The following is a 23768-nucleotide window of genomic DNA, read 5'->3' on the forward strand; positions in this document are numbered from 1 at the left end:
CTTATTGACCCCTAACGTTTATCTAGAATTTACATCTTAAATAATTAAGAAGAGATGAATGACGGAAATATGATTTAAACTCATGACCTCAACTCTAATACAATGTTAAATTACTATTTATTACTAAAGTTTAAGCGAATAGAAAATAGTAAATTTAACTGTTTAATTTATATTATGACACACAACTACTTATTTGAGATAAAATGAACTAGAGAGTAGAGAGGATCCAATTCTTGTAAATGAGATGGTATTTTTGTCCAACAAAATGTGAAAGAACAAAAATGCCCTTTCATTTACATGAATGGAGAGGATCGAGTTCCCTACCCATTTACTGAAAAATCGAAAATGATCCTCTCCATTTCAAATGAAATTGAGAGTATCCATTTAGTGCATTTAGGAATCCAATATTGTATTTCTTTTTTTAGAGACAAATTTATCTTCCTAAATGCACTAAATGGATACTCTCCATTGCAAATGAACCTGATTGGAGTAATAAGGGCCATATTATTGAGGCTATTAGGACATCAACTCGATTCTTTTCTCACTAGAAGATGCTAAATGTGACAAGAGAAGCAAACCAAATAGTTCACGTTTTACCAAGAAGGGCATCAAAGAAATGCATAGAAAATGAGTGGTTCACTGACCCACCGAATTGTATTAAAGATCTTCTTGCCTTTGAGCAAGGTGTACTTGTCATTTTGAGCTAATTAATGAAGCTACATCAATTTCCAAAAAAAAAAAAAAAAACGCTTCAATATGCATTTGACAGCTAATGCATTCGCCTTTTTCTTTTTTTTTCTTTTTAAATTGCATTCAGCTATTAAGAGACATTAAAAGATATATTAATTGAAATCTAAAATAGCAAGATTCATAATTAATTCTCTTCCTTTTAAAACATGTCTCAAAGTTTAGCTTAATCGGTTAGGTTTGAATTTTTCTCTCCCCATTTCTTTCCCTTGCATGGACATATAAAAGAAAATAAATACATAAATTTATTTGAACGGTAGTTTTGGAGGAAAATTAAGAAGAAGAAAAATTTAAAATTTAATTGTTTTTTCTTTTAATCTCTCAAGCAACACACACCTTGCACCTTACATAAAGAAAGGCAATTACATGAAGTGGTAAAAAATCACTTTTCCTCTTTAATTGGCAGATACTTACACCAAGAAAACTAGCCTTTCTTATTTAAGAAAGTAACCAAGTCATCTTGCAGCACCGACCGAAAGGAACTTGTACTAATATAACGGAAATGAAAGCAACACGAATTCAACAACTCAACTACTTTATCTCTGAACTGTCCCCGGTTGACACGTTAGCTTCGACCAGACGATAAAGTTCGTTTCTTCTGGTACGCGACAAGGAATTTTTAACCGGTCACCATCTCAATGTCGTTGTATTGCTTGACACCCAAAGTTCCACCTTCAAAGCCTAAAAAATTTAAAATAAAAGATATAAATTTCTCCCTCTTATACTGCAAATGAATCGGATTTGGATGAGTGCAACTAGCTGCTCGTACTTAGATTGAGCGTAATTAATTGTTCGTATTGGATGCTAATGTGACAACATACGTAGGCTCAGTACTTGTCTGAACAATTCGAGATACTAAACTCATTTTTCCCCTCATATTTACCGTATGCATTACATGCAATATGAACAATTAATTGCACCTGATTGCAGTAAAATTAGTGGTCTTAAATAACCAACCAAAAGCTTAAGTAGAAGAAACAAGTTGAGGCCAGCAATTAGTGTTTGAGAGGTGAAGAAAGGGTTTGTAATAGAAGCCTAGAGGCTAGAAGGAAGAATTCTTTCTGAATATTGATATATCCAATTGGATAAAGATGTATACACATATAAAGATAATAAGGATCCCATAAATTATAGGATTACAATGAATACAAATATTTTATATATGGGAATTACCTTTTGAAGTTAGTTGTCAATTATAAATGAATTGTTCTCTCTTTATAAATAGAGAAATGCTATAGTGCTATAAAAAGATTATTTTTTGTCCATAAAAGTTTTAGATGGCAAGAGGTTTCATGCCCCATCCATAGTTGCTGTAGCATCATCCATTGATGGGGCCTGTGGCCTCTTGTCACTTATGACTTTTATAGACCAAAAATAATCTTTTTATTGCACTATAGCATATCTCTTATAAATACTATCAAATATGCCAATATATATGAGCTTGATTCTTTTCGTGTGTATGTAAATGTAATCAAATGTGATATGAATTCTAAGTCCAAGTATGGTAAGTGATAGGTAGGAGAATAACAAAATATATAACATTTATGGTAGGTTAGGTGGCATATACCAACCCTGTTGATAACAAAATAGTAAATGGCTTCCCAGTTGACACAAAACCAAGGGAACTTTTAAGACTGGAATAAACCAACCAAGAGGTGTCCTCTGCAGGCCCGTTGACTTGCTTTATCAATAGTTAATAGTTTAATGGGTTTAGAGAATTTCTTGTCCAAACTCTTTTTGAGAGAGGAGCTCCCCTGCTCGGAGCCTCGGAGGGATGGGTGGGCTTATTGCTAGGACAGGAATCCCCTGGGAGTCCCTCCCACTGATCATTGTCCATAGAGCAAAGGGCTGAGGAATTCTCACGAGATCCAAATAAAATGGTTGGTTCAAACGACATTACGCACTGGCAGGCTCGATGGACAACACCAATGGCCTGGCCCAGCCCATAAAACATGAATACGGGCTGGAGCCCATACGAGTCAGAGGAGTCCAAATAAAATCGTTGGTTCAAACCTTAAATGACATTACTCACCGGCAGGCTCGATGGACAACGCCTATGGCCTAGCCCAGCCAATAAAAATGAATGCGGGCTTCAAGTCAGACCCAGGGTTCGACAAACACGGTCTTCAAGCTCCAAATGTTCTCTGTGCATGTCACCTTGCGTGGCGGCACTAGCATCTTCTTGACAAAGAAACAGCCCAATAAGACAACCTCACACCCCAAGTTGACTCGACCGAGTTACCCTCTCGCTCACTCGCTTACCTTACAATCCCCGCAACCCCCATCCCAACTCTGCCTTCTTCTTCTTCTTCGTTTTTTTGTCAATTTTTGTTTCTAAAATTTGTTGATAATAAAGATGATGGGGCATGAAGAAACTGACGTGCACGAATCCCGAGAAGAAATGGAATCTCTGGTCCTCGACGAGCCATCCAACGGCCGGTCTTCCTCCGATAATCCGCTGCTCTCGTCTGCATCGTCGTCCTTCATAGACCGTCAGAGCCCTGACTCTTCCTTCAACACCTTTCTGGACCCACCGTCCTACGCCGAAGCGATCTTCACCTCCTTCGATTCCTCATCCAACGGCCACGATGAAAGCCCCCGACTTTCTTCCAACTCCAATCCTCGGAGCTCCGATTACCTCTACATCTCGGTATCGGACCCGCAAAAGGAGCAGGAGCTATCCAATTCGCTGGTCTCGGGTGGAACCACGTACTACACGTACTTAATCACGACGAGGACGAACCTACCCGAATTCGGCGGACCCGGGTCCGAATTCACCCTCCGGAGACGCTTCCGGGACGTGGTGACGCTATCGGACCGGTTATCGGAGTCGTACCGGGGGTTCTTCATACCGATCCGACCCGACAAGAGCGTGGTAGAGAGCCAGGTGATGTCTAAGCAGGAATTCGTGGAGCAGAGGAGGGTGTTACTGGAAAGGTACCTCCGGAGATTGGCGGCGCACCCGGCGATCCGGCGGAGCGAGGAATTGAGGGTGTTTTTGGAGGTGAAAGGGAAATTGCCACTGGCGAGGAGCATCGACGTGGCGTCGAGCGTGATTGACGGGGCAGCGAGGCTGCCGAGGCAGTTATTGGGCGATGAGGCGATGGATGTGAGTGCCAAGGGCGGTAGGGACTTGCTGAGGATGTTTAAGGAGTTGAAGCAGGCGATGACGAACGATTGGGGCGGCACAAAGCCGCTGGTGGTGGAGGAGGATAAGGAGTTCATGGAGAGGAAGGAGAGGTTGGTGGAGTTTGAGCACCAACTTAGCAATGTGTCGCTACAGGTTAGTCTTTTGTTTGTGTGCTTTATATGAATATATGGTTTTTGCTTTATAAAGGTTTAGGACTTGAACAATTGGAAGTTGGTTTCATTTGCATGTTTTGTGGGAAATGAAATGAATTGGTTCAGTGTGTGTGCTAGAAAGGAATTGATGGTGAAAATATGCTACCCTATTCGAAATGTGGCAATGAGGAGAAAATGGGATATGGTGAAACAATGTGCTTTTTATTTTATGTGTAACAATGCAATGAGCAATTAGTGGGTTATTTGAAGGTGTCCTTACTTCATGATTTGCTTGCTTCGATTGTGATTTTTGGTGTAAATGATTGTTTTTTCAGGCTGAATCGCTTGTTAAATCCCAGCAGGACATTGGAGAGACAATGGGGGAGTTAGGATTGGCTTTTGTTAAGCTGACCAAGTTTGAGATGGAGGAAGCATTGTTTGAGTCTCAAAGAGCACGAGCCACTGACACGAAAAATGTGGCGACTGCTGCTGTTAAAGCTAGTAGATTGTACCGGGAGTTAAATGCACAGACCGTCAAACATTTGGTAATTATCAAGAGTCCATACTGTAGATTAAAATTCAAACTTTATATATAATCTCGGTGGTCTGTGATAGATATATGTATTGAAAGCTTTCTTGAAAACTGTCTTCCTAGTACTACTAGAAAACTTTCTTGACTGTGAATGAGTTTAGTGAATTGATAGAATGGCCCACGGTCCTTTTAAGGAAAATCTTTCACTGCTTCACTTACCAATGTGTTCCATTAATATTGCAGGATAAACTCCATGATTATCTTGGAATAATGTTAGCCGTCAACAATGCATTTGCTGACCGATCAAGTGCTTTACTAACAGTTCAGACTCTTTCATCGGAATTAGCTTCCTTGCATTTAAGGATCGAGAAGCTTGAAGCTGCTTCATTGAAAATATTTGGTGGTGACAGGTCCAGAATACGCAAAATAGAAGAATTGAAAGAAACCATTAGAGTTACCGAAGATGCTAAAACTTGTGCAGAGAGAGAATATGAACAGATCAAGGTAACATCATTCTTCCTGGTTTTTCTCTAAGGAACTTGAAATTTTGGGTCTATCATTTTGATGATAGATAGCCAATCTTCAGAAATAAGTCTGATTATTTGCTATTATCTGCAATATGTTGCATGCTATGTACATTTTTTTTGAAGTTGATTTCTTTTCCTCTTGCTTTCTTGCCTTTATAATATTCAGTAATCACAAGATGAAAAAAGGGACAAAAACCCTGCTCGACCCATCAACATGGTACTCAACTTTGACACCTCTTCTCACCCCCCACCTCCACCCCCATGAATTATAATGCAATGGCACAGCAACCGTGGTGATAGATATGATATTTATAGCTTGATTGTCACTTAATTGGAGTGATTCACAACACTCCAAAAAAAAAAAAAATCAATAAACAAAGTCTGAACACCATCTTTTGAGGTCAGGTTGTTGATGTTTTAAGTTGTGGTCTAATTTTACCCTCTTAACGCAGATCATGAACCAATTACGGATTGGTGTTTTTGGTTCAAGCTTAGCTCTTTAAATTCTATTATATAAATCTGATCTGAGAAAGATTTAAAGTTTATCAATCTCTATGTGTAATATAGTATTTATGTACACTCTTTCACTGAACATTTAAGGCTGAAGTTTCACTTTAAGCATGTTACCAGAGACAGAAGAGAAATTAGTTATTTATATGATGAGAAATGCTACAATATTTCCAAGTGCACACTCTTTGACGTGGCATTAAAAATCACCATTGGATTTTGGATGGATCACTATTGAATTTTGTATTCAATGATGATTTTTATTGCCATGCCAGGGAGTGCGTGTGAGAGTGTGAGTAGCATTTCTTTTATATGATTATGAAAGTGACCATTCTCTCCTTCTAGACACTAGAAGATTCCATATCAAGACTTTTCACATCTCACATGGTGTGGATATCTGTCTTTTGCAATATTGAAGGAACACTTCTCAAACAAAATTGATGTTGCTATTTAGATTCCAGTTTGGTACATGCTTTACATTTGGGCTTCAGTTTTTTTTTTTACCCCTTTTTTTGTTAATTTATATCAGGGGTTCAGTTTATTGGGCTTAAGGTATTGGCTTGTATGTGTGTGTCATAGACATATAATGAGGGTTTATTATTTACTTGAAGGGTAAACTGATGGCAACATACATTGTGGTGTATGATTTGTAATTACAAATTGTTCATAAATTGTGTTGTATAAAAGATATTTTGTCCTAGTTTAGATTGGAGATGTTCTATTTTGTGAGACTGTAAGTACAGCCTGACTCTTTGACAACCATAGCCATTTTCTGCATAAATAAAGAAAATTAACATACTTTTTCTGTGACCTTGTAGTATACAACTCTGTAATTTCATCAAAGGTAGAAGAAAATATGTAGCCTTTTGATAGACTCGCAACAGATTGATGCTCTGCCTTTCCTCCATGTCTAATGCAATCAGTTCATCTCGGTGTCTTCATCATTCTAATGTCATTGAACCTTTAAAAGCTTAGGCTTGTTCGATAAAGTGACTATGTTTCTGTGTCTCCTTTGTTAATGTACACCTATATGCTCTCATGTTCCTTTTTATTTGCACCGATTTTGAAATTTGTGGAAGAACATTTACATTTGAGAACTCTATTGTTCTCTATGGAGAGATTATGTAAAAATGTTGCAAGTACAATTAATGGTTTGACTATATATGCAGGAAAATAACAGGAGTGAGCTTGAAAGACTTGACAAAGAGAGGCATGATGACTTCATGAGCATGTTGAGAGGGTTTGTTGTGAATCAGGTACCTTCTTTTTTGATTGGCAATATGTGGTCCTGGACAATAGAATGCTATATAACCTTACACTTCAAAATAAGCTCTTTCACAGGCAATTTTTTTATTCTGATGGCAATTTATGCATGTAAACAGGCAGGTTATGCAGAGAAGATGGCAAATGTGTGGGAGAAGCTTGCAGAAGAAACTGATCATTTGTGAAAGATGGCAGCTGAAGTACTTGGCTGTAAATTTTGGTTTCAAACTTTCCTTTGTACTTCTTCCTGTAATTCATGTTTGTACAGTAGTTGGAATGTTCAACAAGCTTTACACTTGCTAAGTTGATCTGGCCATTACCTCCATTGTCATTTATTAATGTCCACGAATCTTTTCCTTAAAAGATTATTGAATTTTTTACACTGGCTCTCTGCTTGAAGTGACCGTCCTTACTTTTTGCTCGGGACCAGGTAATTTGAAATTACCCAACATGTTTTGCAAGTGAGGCAAATTCAAGATGTATAAAAGAAAGTAATTTAAAAAGTTAAGGATTTTTCATTTGTAATTTGTTCTAGTTGCTTTGCTCTTGACTTTTTGATTGATTTAAGATTCTCAAGATACCTATGCATAAATTTTCCTGATCTTACTTGACTATGTGTTACTATTTCATCATTTATATACAGGAGAAGGAAAAGTTCGTTCATTCAACCATCCCCTAGAGCTAGAATGTAATGCTATGGTACCTTTTCTTTGTGTCAGCAGCCTTTCTATTTTATTCATTTTATGATTCAAACTAGATTTCATAAATCTCCCTTTCACTTATTTTCTAGCATTTCTCACACTTCCATTTATAACATAACAAAATTTTGACCGTCATATTCTTTCTTCTCTCTTGGAGCTAAGGGAGGACGATGATTCTCTCTATTTCATTGTTAATATTCTATTTGTTGGATTTCATGATCTATACAGAGTCAAGTTATTTAAAAAATTTAAATAAGGTAGTAACAATTCATTTTCATCATTAGATATGTAACAAAATAAAATCTTGAGAAAAAAATAATTTATCTTCATTTCAAATGAGTAAGAGACGATCTTATTCCACTTAGGAGGGAATGGAACATAACACACAAAAATAAAAGATAAATGCTTTGCTTCATTAAAAAGTTCATTTTGGCCATTTTCATTTTTTATTGTGGCATGGCCCATTAAAATCAATTAATTTTAAAATGGGCAATGCCACCTATGATTAAAATGGCTAAAAGATGAATTTTTCAATGAATCCAAGCATTTCTCAAAACAAAATGGCTCCTGTCTACGATCATTGTTGTATGATTTGAATCAAATCACAAATGCTCAAGACAAAAGACCCTTGAATAAATTGAAACAAACTTGTATTTACAGACGCCAATGCAATCACTAAACAAAATTAATGTTCAAGAATGAATGAATCGTGGACACCAGTAGTTGTCTTCCTAAGTATCACTCGTTGAAGGGATTCCAGCCCCATCATCACTAGAACTGGCAGCTGTCTCCGGTCTAATCTCTTCCAGTTGTTGGAGAACCTGCTGAACTTCCGGTCGAGCCGACGGTGACGGATCAACACAATGCAAAGCCAGTTTCAATGTGTTAAGCAACTCATCACCGATTGTAGATGCATCCCTCATCAACTCTAAATCAAACACTTCATTTGTCCACTCCTCCTTCACGATGGAGGCAACCCACTGAGGCAAATCGTGACCATTCATCGCCTCACCGGGAGACTTCCCTGTTAGGAGCTCCAATATGATGACGCCAAGACTGTAAACATCGGTTTTCGTGTTGGCTTTCTTGAGCTTCGAAAGCTCAGGCGCTCGATAGCCTAATGCTGCTGCAGTAGCAATCACATTAGAATTGGCAGCAGCTGTCATCAACCGAGAGAGGCCAAAATCTGCAATTTTGGCGTTATTTTGCTCATCAAGCAGGACATTGCTGGATGTAAGGTTCCCATGTATGTTCTCAAGGCTGTGAAGGTGGAACAGGCCACGTGTCATGCCCTGCACTATCTTCATCCTTGTTGGCCAATCAATGGGTGTGTCAGGCCCGCGAGCTGCAACAAAAAATGAAACAAATCAAAATTAGTAAACAAAACAATCCTCACTCAACCGATACATGTTCTTTCGACAGGATTGTATTCGGGATTTACCCACAAGGATGGGTGCCCATGCCTTGAGGGGCTCCATGTCATTTTCTTTTTTAAAAAAAAAGTTGTTGATCTTTGCGAAGTTTAGCATATGAAGCTAATTAGATTTCAATCTTACTCACCATGGAGAAATGCTGCAAGACTTCCTTTAGGCATGAAATCAAAAACAAGAAGCTTCTCTCCTTTGGGTCCCAAGTAGAAACCCCTGAGAGCCAAAAGATTTGGGTGCCGGATTTTCCCAAGCACGCTAACCTCGGCTTCGAATTCCCTCTGACTTTTAGTTATCTTCTCTCTCAATCTCTTCACAGCAACTTGATTCCCATCCTCCAGTGTGGCCTTATAGACAGTTCCATAAGTACTCTTCCCCATTATCTCTGCAGTTGCGCATAGAAGATCATCAGCTGTAAAAACCATAGTCCCATCAAAATGGACTAGTTTCCCTCCGGCGTCTCCACCCGCTTCTACCTCAACCCCGGCTGCCGGGACCCCCTTTTCAGCCCTTGCAGCTCCAGCCCTTCCTGTGGTCTCACCATCCTTTTCTTTCGATGCAGTCCTCCTCCTTATCAAGCAGCAGAGCAATATGCAACACAGAATGAGCAGAACCACGAGGAGGGCTCCTGCTGCTATGAGAATTATGTCTTTAGTACTTAGTTTGTGGTGACGGTGCTTTGATATACCGGAAGCTGGACCCGGGACACCTTGCGAAGGCGCTTGAGAAGGACATGGAATTGAACCACTAAACCCACATAGTTGAATGTTCCCCACAAAAGAGCTTGCATTAAATTTCTGGGAGAGACGAGTGGGAACAGAACCAGATAGGTTATTGTAAGAAACGTTGAAAGAATTAAGATTCGGTAGATCAGCTAGGGAAGCCGGGATTTCTCCGCTAAGATTATTCTGTGATAAATCAAGCTGTGTAAGCGTAGAAATAAGGCCTATAGTTGAGGGAATGTTACCACTAAATTGGTTTCTCTTCAAATTTAGAACAGAAAGGTTGAGTAATCTGTCAAGAGCATCTGGGATTTGGTTATCGAGGTTGTTGCTCTCCAGATTCAAAACAACAAGTGAGGATAGATTGACTATGCTAGAAGGTAAGCTTCCATTTATGGCATTATTAGAGAAATCCAGAGTTCTTAGTCTAGAGAGTCTCCCTACTTCAACGGGGATTGGTCCACTGATATGGTTATTACTAAGCGAAATCTCTTGGAGCTTGCTTAACGTGCCCCAGGTGTTTGGTATAGAGCCAGAGAGGTTATTGTGTTGGAGATAAAGGAAGGTAAGGGAAAGTGAGTGAGTGAGGCTAACTGGGAATGAACCCGAAAATGCATTGAAGCTAAGATCGAGCCTATAAAGCTTGGAAGAGTTTGCAAGACTAGCTGGGATTATCCCAGTGAGCAAATTGTTACTAAGATCAAGGGTCTGAAGCAGAGGACATGAACCTAATGAAGGAGGGATTGAACCTGTAAGCCGATTGTTGAATAGCTGCACCCCTCTGAGATTTGGAAGGAACCCCAGTGCTGAAGGGATTGAACCTCCAATCACATTGTCGTGGAGGCTAAGCTTTCGAAGCCCTTGAAGTTGGCCGATCTTTTCGGAGATTCGGCCACCCAATCCTCTCCATGGAAGCTGGATTACAATAACCTGTCCTTGAGCACACTTAATTCCAGGCCAACCTCCCGAACATGCTCCAAATCCACTATCGTTCCAACTCCTCAAGAACCCTCTCGGGTCATCCAATTCATGCTTGAATGCTTGAAGTGCTTGAAAGTCAGCTGCTGTCACGACTACACCATCCCAATCCTCGCCTGAGACGGGGTTAGTGACACAAATCAGAAGCAGCAGAAGCAAGAGAAATTGGGCCGTGCAGAGAAGGAACTCTTTCAAAAACCCCAAAAAATGAAGTGAAGGAACTCTCTCTTGAAGCTTCCACTTCTCTTTCTTCTTATCTGAAATGCAATCCGCCCCCCTTTCCATCATACACTCAAGAATCTGAAAAGGGTGTTCGTAAAAATTGTTCAAAAGTAGTAAAGTTTGGTTCGGCATAAACTCCAAGAAATATAGCAAAGAATGTAAAAAGAGGAAGAGGAGTGGAGAGAAAGGAATCTGATTTGTGGGTTTCCCTTTCCTCTCTTTATTCAGATTTTGCTTTGTGTGCTTGCTAGTATGAAGAAGAGAGTATGTTACAGTATAGAGGCGTGAATAAAACAGGAACAAAATCAGTTGGTAGAGGGTTTTGTAGCGAGTGAGAGAGCCAAAGGGGGTGGGGTTTCTGTGATGGTGCACGTGAAGACGAGAGAGAGAGAGAGAGAGAGAGAGAGGGAATCTTGTATTGGGAGAAAGGAAACGCCCGAGACAAAAATGTCAGGTGGGTGCAACATGGTTCACAGGGTCACCTTCTTACAAAGCCTAACGGCTAGTTTTCATGCCGCTCTTCCCTATGAGCATTATTATTATTTTTATGACCAAGGTTCATGGCGGGTCTTTTATTGCCCAACCCGCTCCTCCTAACGGCTATCTTTTTTTTCAATGGGTCCCACTGCCACATCAACTGGATCATGTTGCCCCCCCGACAGAGCTTAAGCCTGATGACATTGGGTTTGAATTAAAAAGAACCAATCCGCTGGGATAGCCTTTTAGGGGGCATTAAGATTAGGCGTCCGAGGTTGGAAGTGGTGGAGTGGGCCATCCCTTTGATATACACCATTAGATATAATCTCAAACAATTTTGTTTCCGTTTTAGTTTGATATTGTAGCAAAAATTGATTGATGTGAAAAAAAAAATAAAAATATTTTTTTAAAAAAATGAAAAAGTATGAATATTTGATATGGAAAAATGAAAAAAATTTGTTTTGTAATGATTTTTCAATTGAAATAGTAATAAAAAGTGATTGATGTGATGTAAAAAGTAAAATAATGTTAAAAAATAAAAAAGTACGATTTTTATGTCTTTGCCTTTGCCAAACCGTTACCAATCAGTGCCTACCTCACCATTAAATGATTAACCCAATTTGGAAAATTTAACTAGGATCTCAGATTTTGGCAGCATACTATACTATACACTTGGAAACCCAGAAGGGTCGTGGTCTTCATGTTTGGTGAAAGCGGACATGCCAGTGGTCCAAATAGAGTTTTACCAACTTGGATCCGAATTCCCTATTATTTTCTGTTTAATGGGAGGAGAACTTGAACAATAACAGGAAAATGGTAAAAGGAACTTTCCTACCCACACAAAGGGCTCCACAGGTGGACCCCCTACTCGAGCAGATTTTCCTTATCCACCCTCTCATGTACTCTTGTCCAAAAAGAAAAAAAGACAGGGATAAGAAGAGAGGAAGAAGGATCCTCTATGACCTGTGACCTGTCCATGCAATTTTGAAGGGTTTTGTCCCAAAGATGGCTTTTTTCATGTTAGTTATTGGACCAAGTCCAAAATCTGCTTAAGCTTCCTTCCACTTTCTCAATTTCCGCCGAGTCCTCCTTGGCACTTTTCGTCGGTGGATAAGTCCAGTATGGGCACAAAATCACACAAGTGTCGGTTTAATATTTTTTCAACCCAATTTTAAAGAGAACTTTTTTCTTCTTTTGTAACCAAGTCAAGCTTTGAACAATTTTTGAATTAATGCATCATACATCAATGGATCATTTATGACAAATGGCGAACTGAAAAGGGATGCAAATCCTCTCCAGCCCATAATGAACGGGAGAGTATCCGTTTATAACTAGAGATATCCTAAGGTCACAAAAGAGACACATATCTTCATAATAAAAATATTATTTAAGGTTTTAAAAATAAATAAATAAATAATGGGGTGGCCGGCCACCCCCATTTTGGGCAATGGCCAACCAGAGGGTGGCCATGGCCTATATATAGGAGTGGTTCGACCACCACAACTTGCAAAATGGGAGTGGTCAAACCACCCCAAGCCCACCAAGGGTGGTCGAGGGTAGCTCGGCCACCCCCATTTTGCAAGTTGGGGGTGGTGGTTCGGCCACCCCCTGGTTGGCTATTGGGGGTGGCTAGGTGGTCAACCACCCCTTTTTTTTATTATTATTATTTTATAATTTATTTTCTAAAAAAATTTAAATTATATATATATATTTTATTACGAGGATAAATTTTTCATTTGTTGCTTTAAAAAAATTTTAAGGGAAAAGTACACTTTACCCCCTCAAAGTTTGGACGATTTTCAATTCGACTACCAATGTTTCAATTTTTGTAATGCACCCCCCTAAACTTTGCAATTTTTTTTCAATTTGACCAATTTCATCCAAAAATTCTCATACTGCTCCTAATTTTTTTTTTTTTAATAAAAAAATTAAAAAAAATATATTCGGGGTGGCTACGGCCACCCCTTTGGCCATCTAGCCATTTTTGCAACCCCCAAATTTTTTTTTTTTTTTTTTTTTATAAAATATTAAAAAAAAAATTAGAATGATAATTTTGGATAAAATTGATCTGAATTGAAAAAAAAATAAAAAAAAATTGCGAGTTTAGAGTGCGGTGAAAAATGGCGTGTCAGATAGTCAGCTTTAGGGGGCTAAAGTGTAATTTTTTTTTTAAAAAAAAAAATCTTAATCATGAATTGAATACTCTCTAGACCGGAGAAAATTGGAATCCGCTAAAAAGTATTTCCCGGTGATAAGAGACGTAAATGGCCCTCCCATTACTATTAGTTCGAGTTGAGTGGATGGTCCATTTGGCACCCATCCCTTGACTGACATTTGGGTTGGTTTCTTTTAGTTTCTTTTGTCGGAAAGTTGGGCTTAGTGCAATGAATCGTTGAGCTCATGAACCGCTGGGCCAATGCAATGCAATGAATCGTTTGAGAAACATTTGGTTTAATCTATGATATGCTGGACCTTTTATTCGATAAAAAAAAAAAATTAAAAAAAAAATGCAATGAGCCATTGAGCCCTTACAACTTAACGGAAATGCAAAGAACTTGAAAGTTCATTATTCGGGAATGATAGCATTAGCATGACTTTTATGAACCGATCTCAACCAAGAAAAAAGGAATAAAAGAACTTATATATATATTAAAAAAAAAAAAGGAATAAAAGAAATAAAGGATAAAGAAGAAGATGATTTTGCAAATCCCCTCTTTTGTGATAAGCTTCACACGAATAATCTTAAAAACTATATTTTTATCAAGTAACTATTTCATAATTATGATGTTGCAATTTCAACTAATCTATTTTTTTAAAAAAAAAAAAAACCAAAAAAACAAAAACTAATCTAAAGATTGATTGGGAGCTACCACTAACATTATGAGATAAAAATATAATTTCCTGTGCACATAGAAACAAAAGGGGGCACCCAAAAAAAAAAAAAGAGTAAACAAGACCAAAGGAATAAGTTAAGTCACCAGTCTGAGCTTCAAAAAAGAGGAAATGAAGAATGGCTCATGTTAGATTCAATCACCAAAACGAGTAGGCTTGGTATCACTATAAAAGCTATAGATCATGTTCCTCAAGTAACTAAGTACCTATACAATATTAGGCAGCCAGCCTTGGACCAAATTTGCAAAACTCAGCAGCAATTTCGAATTCAGCAAACAGGTGGTCAATGAAACAACTCAAACAAGTTTTCAAGCATACCTCTAGATTATTGCCTCCATATTAACTCAACACAGACTATCAATTTCAACTCTTTCTGCTTAAATTATACACACACAGAAATGCCCGGGCACACAGTCACACACAATCATCTCTCTCTCTCTCTCTCTCTCTCTCTCTCTCTCTCACACACACACACACACACACAAGAACACATGGAGAGATTGAAAAGAAAAATATACTTCAACTACAATACCAGCCCGCATATAGAACTTAAGAACCCAAAATCATCTAAAAGGTTGTCTGCATCTGTAAAAGCTAGACATGGTGTTAGTAATTAAACCAATAAAATGATAGGAATGTTTAAACATACACAGGTCCTCCAGTATGAGGCAAAATTACGCATTGGATCTGAGACCCAGGTTCTACAATGGCAATTTTTTTTTTTTTTTTTGTAAAGACAGCATACTTTGGATAGGCATGCATACAGAAAAAGTTTGGTTCTAGAACTTGCATCCCAGTGAGGCTGCCCCTAATATACTTCCATTCAAACACCAAAAATGATCACTTGGGGGCAGGAGGACAGGGGCGCAGGGGAATGGGAAACAATCATTCCATGCGACAGCAAAGCGTAATCAAGTTTCCAATGGACACAGATCAGGGAGGAAGACTGTTCATGACACCAATCCAATGACCAAGTCCATGATTCGACCGAGTGATATTATAATTGACAAGCTTCAGAAATACAAACAGCCAACCTATGTACCAAATATGATAAACCGGCGCAATAACTGTTCCGGCATATATATATATATATGGCAAAAACATGCCTACATGCCTATCACAGAATATTATTGAAACAAATCATGTTGCAACTAAGACATCCCAAGCTTTCCCAAATAGAAGATCTTGCACCACCTGAAACATCTGTCTCATCCTAAACTGGCATAAATTCATTTTAAAGCAGGTAAAAATTACAAGAAACTAATATGTCCAAAATCATCTGAAGTATACTCAGCCCAAAAAGAAAAAACCATAATCTTCAGCAATACATGAAGTCTATTTCCTAAATCAATTCGTTCCAGCCCCGTCAACCTCTAATCTCGGTAAGATTTCAAACATATTGAATAATAACAACTTGAAAGTATAGGTAAACATGTGCAATATTGGCAATAATTGTTCAAGAGACAATCACCAACAACCGCTTCAAACTTGTGCATTGTTGGAGTATATACGCACCAAGTATATCTAATTATGTCCTATATCAAGTAATAGTCAAAAGACTGGGGTTGATATCACAATAACTGAATCCAAAACCTATATGTTCAAGCTTTTGGGATAGGACAAAGTTTCTCCAAACTAGTTTGAAAAAAAAAAAATTCTTCAACTAAGTCTATTAGACCAACATATCTTTAGAGCATGGAGGAGGCCCAAGAGGGTGCATGTGATTCTTACATTTATTTTTAATAGGAGTAACAAAGCATGTAATTCTCACATATTTTTAGAATCATCTGCCGTAAGGACAGTCAATTTAATAGATTTAGTTGAAGGAATCCAAAGTAGATGAAGAAAAAATACGTTCCTCACTTAGATGTTTATTTACAATGATCTAGAGAGAAGCGCTAGCCACATCTGCGCTATCACTCCAAAATAACTAGTCAATTTGAGGCTTCTCTAGAATCACTTATAGAGCTTAGTCTCACCTAGTAAGGAACCAATGTAGGACTTAACACCCATGAATGCTTTTATAATCCACCCACTTCATGTGGGCTACTCATCTTTCCAATATGAGATTGAAGTGTTACAATATCTTCCCTTTAAATCCCTGACGTCCTCATCAAGGCTACATCATGTACGGCTAGAGTATCATATGGCGTTACTAGGTTGGTCTAATACTATTAGTAACAACCCAGAAAAAAGTATTAGTTACATATGAGTATTACTTCAAAATGACTAATCAATTTGGACTTCTTTAGAATCAATTATAAAACTTAGTTTCACTTAGTAAAAAACCAATGTGAAGGAATGTGGGACTGTGGTGTTAAATTATCAGCCCAACATGCAGGACCATGTAAACTATACTATTCAATTCAGCTTAGAACTACTACTTATTCAATCCCGACAAATCCTTCACAGAAACGAATCAAACCCTTTTGTTAGGACGACATTCATGTTTCAATATGCCACCACAAAGTTACCACTTTTTCTGTGCACCAAAGCATGTTTTGGACCTTCAGACAAGGATAAATTGGAACGTTCAATGCAAATAACAAATACCATGATGTAAAATAGTACAATTGGCAAAATTGGATTCATTAAAAACCAAAATTACAGGAACTAAGAACTAGTAAGCCATGCAAGTGTCAGAAAAATTTGTTCTTCAATTACAAACACAACAAGGTAAGTACTGTATATCAAAACCCCTATCATTTGCCTCGAATTTCCCAAGCAAATGAACCTTCATAGTTTGTCCTACAATTACAAAAACACGAAGGTAAGAATATCCAATTTCACAAATTAACCAACCTCTCAAACGCGTGCGGCGACTGCCGGGGCGGCGGCTGCAGCAGCGGAGGAGGCAGCGCCGCCGAGGAAGGAGAGAAACCCTGCATTCGCGGGCTCCTGGTCGTCCAGGAAGAGATCCTCGGGAACCCTAAACGCGCCGTGCGCGCAGACGATGGCGAAGCCGACCATCAGCGCCGAGATCAGGAGCGATCCGACGGTGGTAAGGAAGACCACGATGATAGTCAAGAGGGACAGGCCGAGTAGGGTTTCGCGGTCGGAGAACGTGCGGCCGAGGATGACCAGAGGCTGATCGGACTGCCGGAAGAGGTAGAGAAAGGTCCACGCGCCGAGAAGGGAGAGGAGGACGAAGAGGGAGATAGGGTGGGAGAGGAGCGAGAGCGCGAGAACGAGGGCGAGGAAAGTGAGGTAGTTCACGCGAAAGTAACCGAGGTTCTTGCGGATCCGAGAGTAGGCCTCCGTTAGGGACTCGGGTCGGGTCATGGCGCTCCGGTCCACGAGTTCGTACCACGGGCGACGCTGCGAGAACCCATGGCGGATCGAGGACGAGATCCGTGAGATGAACAAGCGAAAGGCGGGAGTGGCGATCGGGGCCTGGGAGGATTGGGACGGGTTCGAGATTGGGATTGTCGGTGCGGAGGCCATTGGTGGCGGCGCGTGGGCTCAAGATTTGCGCGTAAATTATAGAATGGGACGCGGAGAGAGAGGCTAGTGTCTGCGGAGAGAAATTAGTTACGCTGTCGGTTGAGAGATGTTGCAATTGCCAATAAGCATGTATGCATTGGAAAATGGAAAGTGGTGGGAGGAGTTATTTTGTGGGTCGCGGAAGATGGTACCACAGGTGGTAGGTGTGACTTGTGAGGCTCATGTTTAAAATGGAATATTTTGCCTTTTTTCAGAATATAATTAATCTTGTATTGTCGGTAAAGAAGATTAATATTGTTGGAGCGTTTTTCAGGTCCAAGAATTTGTTACCCAGTAATTTTCTTAATGGTTAAGCTGTGAAGAACCTCTTCTACCGCAATGAGGTTCTTGCAAAACAAAAACAAAGCTAAAGGGTCTTCCGTTGAAGCCAAAGATAATTGTTGAGAGAGAAAATAACTCCTAGTAACCCCACTCATTTTTACACTTATGTACAACATTATCCTTACCACTCATTGGGCGACACATGTACACACCACTTTTGCACTCGAGAATTAAAGAGATACAAGAGAATGAGAGGGGGTTCTTCTCCTTCCTCCACCAAAGACCTCTCTGGCAATGACCCAAAGAGAGTGTCTCTCTCTCTCTCTCATATATCTCTTACTTTGATGACTCTCTCTCCTTCTCATTTCTTGTATACTTCACTCAACACACACTGATTCATAGATATTAGAGGTAAATTTTTATTATATTTTTTATCTACAAATAAATATAATAACTTAAGTATTAGAGGAGTCTTCAGTTTCAACCGAAGACTTTCTAACCTTGTTTTTGTTTTGCATAAACATTATTGCCGTACAAGAGGTTATTCACAGCTTAACCATCAAAAAAATCACTAGGTAGCAAATTCTTGGACAAAAAACACTCCAACACCAATAATTATATATATGTATATTATTGTTACTGATCATATTTAGTACACATAAATATTTTGTTTATGACTTTTGTATCTTCAATGACGATCTCCAAGGGAAAGGCTTTAAACAATATTGACAATGATGGTCTTGGATGTTAGTTATTAAAGTTAGAAACGTCTTAGAGAGTCAAACAAATGAACTCAAAAAAAGTTACAAACTGACGTGGTAAAAGTTTTTAAATTAAAAAAATACAATTCTCTCTATATTGTCTACCACTCACGGTCTATCACATCAGTTTAAAAAAAATTTAAAATTCATTTGTTTGACTCCCTGACACTTCTCTTAAAGTTATATGATGTTGGTCATTAGAGTTAAGGACTTAAGGAAGATGTATGAAAGATGGCCTGACAGGTGAAGTTTTGAGAAAAGTTGAAAATTGGTTCGATCAATTTTTTAAGACTGCTTTGTAAAAATAAAAGATAAAGAAATATTTTTATAAACATAAGTATTAAAAATAAATAAATAAATAAAAAATGGAAGAGTACCACCATGGTGGCAGCACTACCACCGTGGTGGTGGTGATGATTTGGCAATTGGCGGCCACCACAGGGGCTGCTAGCTCCGAATAGTGGCCAATGCAAAGAAGCCAAATCTATTGGTGGCCTCCACGGGCCACTTGCATGGTGGCTATCAAATGATGGCCGCTGCCATCATGCACCGGCAACAACACCCATTTTTTTAACTCTTAATACTTTTTGAAATTGTTTTGTATTTTATTTTTTGAGAAGTATTTTACATTTTAGAAAGAGTTTTATAATTTATTTAAAAAAGTATGTTAGCAGTGGATGTCACATCTATAATTTAATTTAATTTAATGAAAAACTTTGTAAAATATATACATCCTCCACGACCCAATTTGATTAAGGCATCAATCTTTATCCGGAATAAATTAATGAAAAAAGTTAATCTGAAACATTTAATTGCTAAAGTTGACTAGAATTAACATACACTATGATTAGACATGCCTACGCATATCTTATAGAAGACTAATAGGAATGAGAAGGATAATCTTCGTGCGAGAAAGCAGGTAGCGTATTATGCTTGTATAGGACGCACGTGGATACCATAGGATAGGCCAACAACAGACGTGGAAGCATTTATATGCCCAGATGAGGTTGGTTTCCTTAAGAGTTAAGAGATTATTCAAACAAAATGGTACCTTAAAAAAAGAAGAAGTGTACAACCTTTTGGTTTCGGACAAGGATTCTCTCGATTTTCACTTGGGAGCTATTTTATTATCATAATTTTATTTTATTAAATTTAATAATATACATATTAATATTTAGTGAACACAAAATAAAGAGAATCTTATTCCCTGTAGGGTCATTCCATCTACTCTTGCCACCTTAATTAATCTCTACTTAGGGTATCTCAAACAGTCGTAAATCTTATTTTCTTTTAAGTGGTGATGGGCCGGTGGCTGAAAGTTCATAAAGAAAGAATCCAATCCCATTTTATGGGTTAGTTGCGTCCGGCATCTTCCATTGGAAGAAATTTTCAGGAAAAAAACCAAGCTTTTTTTAGGTTTTTTGACATGTCTACACAAGAAGGGAGGGAGGAGATTCGAACTAGTAACCGCTACTTCATTAAGTGTGGTCCCAGCCGATTGAGCTACCTCTTGAGAACTTTTTAGACTTTTTGAAGGCACAAAAGTACTTAAATTTTTTTTTTCCCCTTTCTTTCTAATGAACATTTATTGATTTGAAAGCCCTTTTTTTTTCTTTTTTTTTTTTCTTTTTTGCGCTAAAAATGCTGTTTAAGCTCCTAAATCCAATGCCCTAATTAGTTGCATTCCCAAACAATGGTCATGCACCACTATTTGGTTTTACTTTAACGTAATAATTACAATTTTGAACATTTTGGATTCAATTTTTCATTATGTTATAACCTAAAATTTAATTAATATAGTAATTTAAAAATATTTTTGAGAATCAGATGCTCTATAGACATATTTCAATTTATCCTAACCCAAAAAAACTCTTATAAAATCATGTCATGTCATGAAAGTAATTAAAGATATATATGTTTTTCTTTTGGGAATTGTGATAGGCAAATAATTTCTGTTGTTAAATCAATTGAATGGAAGATTATCCTAATTCCTACTTTCCTAGTGGTCCAGTCATATACTTGGTATTAATCAAAGGCTGTTATCTGCAGGCAGGACCAGTTAATTAACCACCTGACACGCATCATTTATTTTCTTGTACAATCGTCCATCTACCAATTATTTGCTTCACCTTTTGACTTTGCTTCCCCATCAGAATCTCAGCATTACTTCCATTCATGAAACAGCATTTTCCATTTATAAATGGAGGTTGTTATCTTTAGAAGTCCTTACAAAACAGAGGAAGACACAGAGAGACTTCAACTCGATTAGTCTGTGCATTATGGCTGCTTCTTGTGCCTTCCCTGATATATTTGGCTGGATTCAGAACCTTCCACCAATCACAGAATGGAGAAAAAACTCCATGTCTCTCTGCATATATTTTTCAAGTTCATCCCAACCATCCCTCAATCTCTCCATAGCCAAAAACAACCAAACTCCAACACTCTGTTTTTCTATCAATGCAGATTTCAATCTCCCTGTCGCTCTTTGGACCTCAAAACCATTCAAGCTCGGTTCCAAATCCACAAAGTTGATAGACGAGGAAACCATGTCCAACATCATGGTCAATTTCATTGAAGATGTGCTTCGTTATAGCTCAAACAAGAACAACTCCTTCCTCCAGCTCCCTCGACTGGATTCCACGACCAACTTCAAAGACATGTTCAATTTCGCGTTTCTCACTCTAGCAATCCTCGTCTGCATCTATGAAGCTCCGGCAGATCTCCGTTCAGGATGTCTTAATGCTCTCAAGAGTCACCTGGCAAATTGTCAGTCAAGACAAGCAACAAAGCTGCTCATGAAACTCTTGGGATCTAATTTAGAAGAGCAATGGATGCGGTCCCTGAACCTTGCCATTACTAATTGGACTGTAGAGCTCCAAGCCACCCACCGCTCCCTCAAAACACCATCGCCCCTGTTCTCTTACGCAATTTCAACACTTGGGTTATGGAAGGTTCATCTGTATTGTCCTGTCATAGCCATGGATGTCGAAAATTCGAGCAGTCCTTCCGCTGATGAGCGACTGTTATTTTCTCTAACTTACCACCAACTTGAAGGCGTTGTCCAATTCAATTACAAAGTAACAGTTCAACCGAGTTGGGTTGAAGTGATAGTGAACACTGATAACATACGGTAAGATGATTTTTGTCCTATATTTCAATTATAGTTTACAGAGAAAAAGATAGCAGAACAGCTAAGCTCCTTAGTTTAGACCAAGCTCTAGTTAAGATTTTTTTAGCCTTATTTTGATTGTATTTTGAGAATAGTATTAGAATATTAATTAATTTATTAATATTTTTTTATTAGTTTAAATTTTTTGGAATAAATGATAATCTAGCACAATATTAGAGTTAGGATTTGCAATTCTTGATGAACCCAACCGAAACTCAATACGGAATTAAGGGTTATAATTGAGAGATATGGCCAGTTTAATTAAATGGGTTGGATATATGGTTAGTCTTATATTCATGCTTTGATTCGATCTGAACCTAACATGAGACACTTAGTATTTGCAATTGTTAACATGACCTATGAACCCAACATGAAATTAGCTGCTCATGATTGATGGGTCTATAATCTTATACTCATATCTTGACACAATTTGTATCCGACGCATAAATACAAATTGCTATTCCTATTTAGAGTAAAGGTTAAACTTTGAGTACTCTACAATTCACTATAATTTTAATAAAAAAATTCACATGTTAAAAGGTCACATAAAATACATACTTAATTTCAAAAGATAAAAGATTCGTGTCAATATTTTGCACATATTTCTCTCATATCATCTTCTAAGTTAACCATTAAATTTATGAATTTATTTGTACCTCACATAAGTTCCCATAAATCTAATAATTAATCTATTAAACTTATATAAGAATATAAAAAATTAAATAAACAAATTATTAACGCAAATTATTTCTCATCTCAAAATGCTAAAGAGCAATTGCCAGGCTTTTTTCTTGCGTCTATTGTGACCAATACTTGGCTTGTCTTCCTTTTGGAACAGGTGTGACGTGATGAGACTTGTGAATGAGACCCTTCTGAATCAACGAGGAGTTGGAACAGCAGAAAAGCACTTCCCTTCACGAATTTCCTTGCAACTTACTCCAACTCTTCAGACGAACATAGTGAGCCTTTCAGTGAGCAAATCATCTGAGAACCCAGCAAGAGAGATGGGCTATGAAAAAAGTATAGAAGCAGGATTCGAACCCTCAAACCCTTACTTGGTACTCAAGGCGACCGCTGGAGAGACCATGACTATGAGCTTGAAGCCTTGGAAGTTTGAGGAATCCGTCGATGGTTATAGTGCAAACTTGAACTGGTTTCTTCACGATAGCATGGATGGAAGAGAAGTGTTCTCTTCCAAGCCTACAAAGCTTGCATTGCTTAACCCCAAGGCTTGGTTTAGAGACCGATACTCGAGCGCATACCGGCCTTTTACCCGGCAAGGAGGAGTGATATTCGCCGGCGACGAGTACGGCGAGAGAGTCTGCTGGAAGGTGGACAAAAGTGCCGTAGGAAGGAGCATGGAGTGGGAGATTCGAGGGTGGATTTGGTTAACATATTGGCCTAACAAATATAAAACATTTTATGCTGAGACTAGGAAACTGGAATTTAGAGAAATCGTTCATCTTTCCATTGGTGGTTAGCTAAGAAAACCACAAGAAATTTGCAGACTTTAGAATATTTAAGGCTTGTTATACTCCCCCACAAATATCTGCATCCACTTTGTATTTTTATAGTTCTTCTGTAAAGCGAAATGTTCCTCCAAGGGTCGATTAAAAGCTCTTACAATAGTTATTTTCCTCTCAACATTATCTTATTGGTGAACAAAATTCTCAATTGGCTGTCTCTTAGCATTCTTGTCTAGTTGTCATGAAACATTCAAATCTACTTGTTTTTTTAAAAAAATAAAAAATAAAAAAATGAAAAACAAGGATTATTGGGAGATGGACATTTGAGAA

General features: G+C 38.2%; 4 protein-coding genes across 5 annotated transcripts; 2 read left to right on the plus strand and 2 right to left on the minus strand.

Annotated features, from left to right (window-relative positions):
- The first annotated feature begins 2894 nt into the window (after positions 1–2894).
- Positions 2895–7622, plus strand: LOC132187502 (sorting nexin 2B-like). 2 transcript variants are annotated; one of them, XM_059601833.1, is made up of 6 exons: positions 2895–4030; positions 4365–4574; positions 4805–5065; positions 6765–6851; positions 6978–7068; positions 7502–7622. In XM_059601833.1, exons 1-5 carry the CDS (start codon positions 3104–3106, stop codon positions 7041–7043), a joined length of 1551 nt encoding a protein of 516 aa, XP_059457816.1. In that variant the 5' UTR covers positions 2895–3103; the 3' UTR covers positions 7044–7068; positions 7502–7622. The 2 variants fall into 2 exon arrangements, with proteins under 2 accessions (XP_059457816.1, XP_059457814.1); XM_059601831.1 differs by lacking the exon at positions 7502–7622 and having other exon boundaries at positions 6978–7240.
- A 367-nt stretch (positions 7623–7989) lies between these two features.
- Positions 7990–11395, minus strand: LOC132187058 (probable leucine-rich repeat receptor-like protein kinase IMK3). The gene is made up of 2 exons (XM_059601211.1): positions 9120–11395; positions 7990–8904 (listed from the first exon to the last, which is right to left on the minus strand). Exons 1-2 carry the CDS (start codon positions 11038–11040, stop codon positions 8291–8293), a joined length of 2535 nt encoding a protein of 844 aa, XP_059457194.1. The 5' UTR covers positions 11041–11395; the 3' UTR covers positions 7990–8290.
- A 5455-nt stretch (positions 11396–16850) lies between these two features.
- LOC132187144 (PRA1 family protein B3-like) lies at positions 16851–17906 on the minus strand. Its single transcript, XM_059601340.1, has one exon. It carries the CDS (start codon positions 17719–17721, stop codon positions 17083–17085), a length of 639 nt encoding a protein of 212 aa, XP_059457323.1. The 5' UTR covers positions 17722–17906; the 3' UTR covers positions 16851–17082.
- A 3147-nt stretch (positions 17907–21053) lies between these two features.
- Positions 21054–23539, plus strand: LOC132188379 (uncharacterized). Its single transcript, XM_059602811.1, has 2 exons — positions 21054–21933; positions 22811–23539. Exons 1-2 carry the CDS (start codon positions 21083–21085, stop codon positions 23451–23453), a joined length of 1494 nt encoding a protein of 497 aa, XP_059458794.1. The 5' UTR covers positions 21054–21082; the 3' UTR covers positions 23454–23539.
- The last annotated feature ends 229 nt before the right edge of the window (positions 23540–23768 follow it).

The sequence above is a fragment of the Corylus avellana genome, chromosome ca7, assembly GCF_901000735.1.
Source record: "Corylus avellana chromosome ca7, CavTom2PMs-1.0".
Lineage (NCBI taxonomy): Eukaryota > Viridiplantae > Streptophyta > Magnoliopsida > Fagales > Betulaceae > Corylus > Corylus avellana.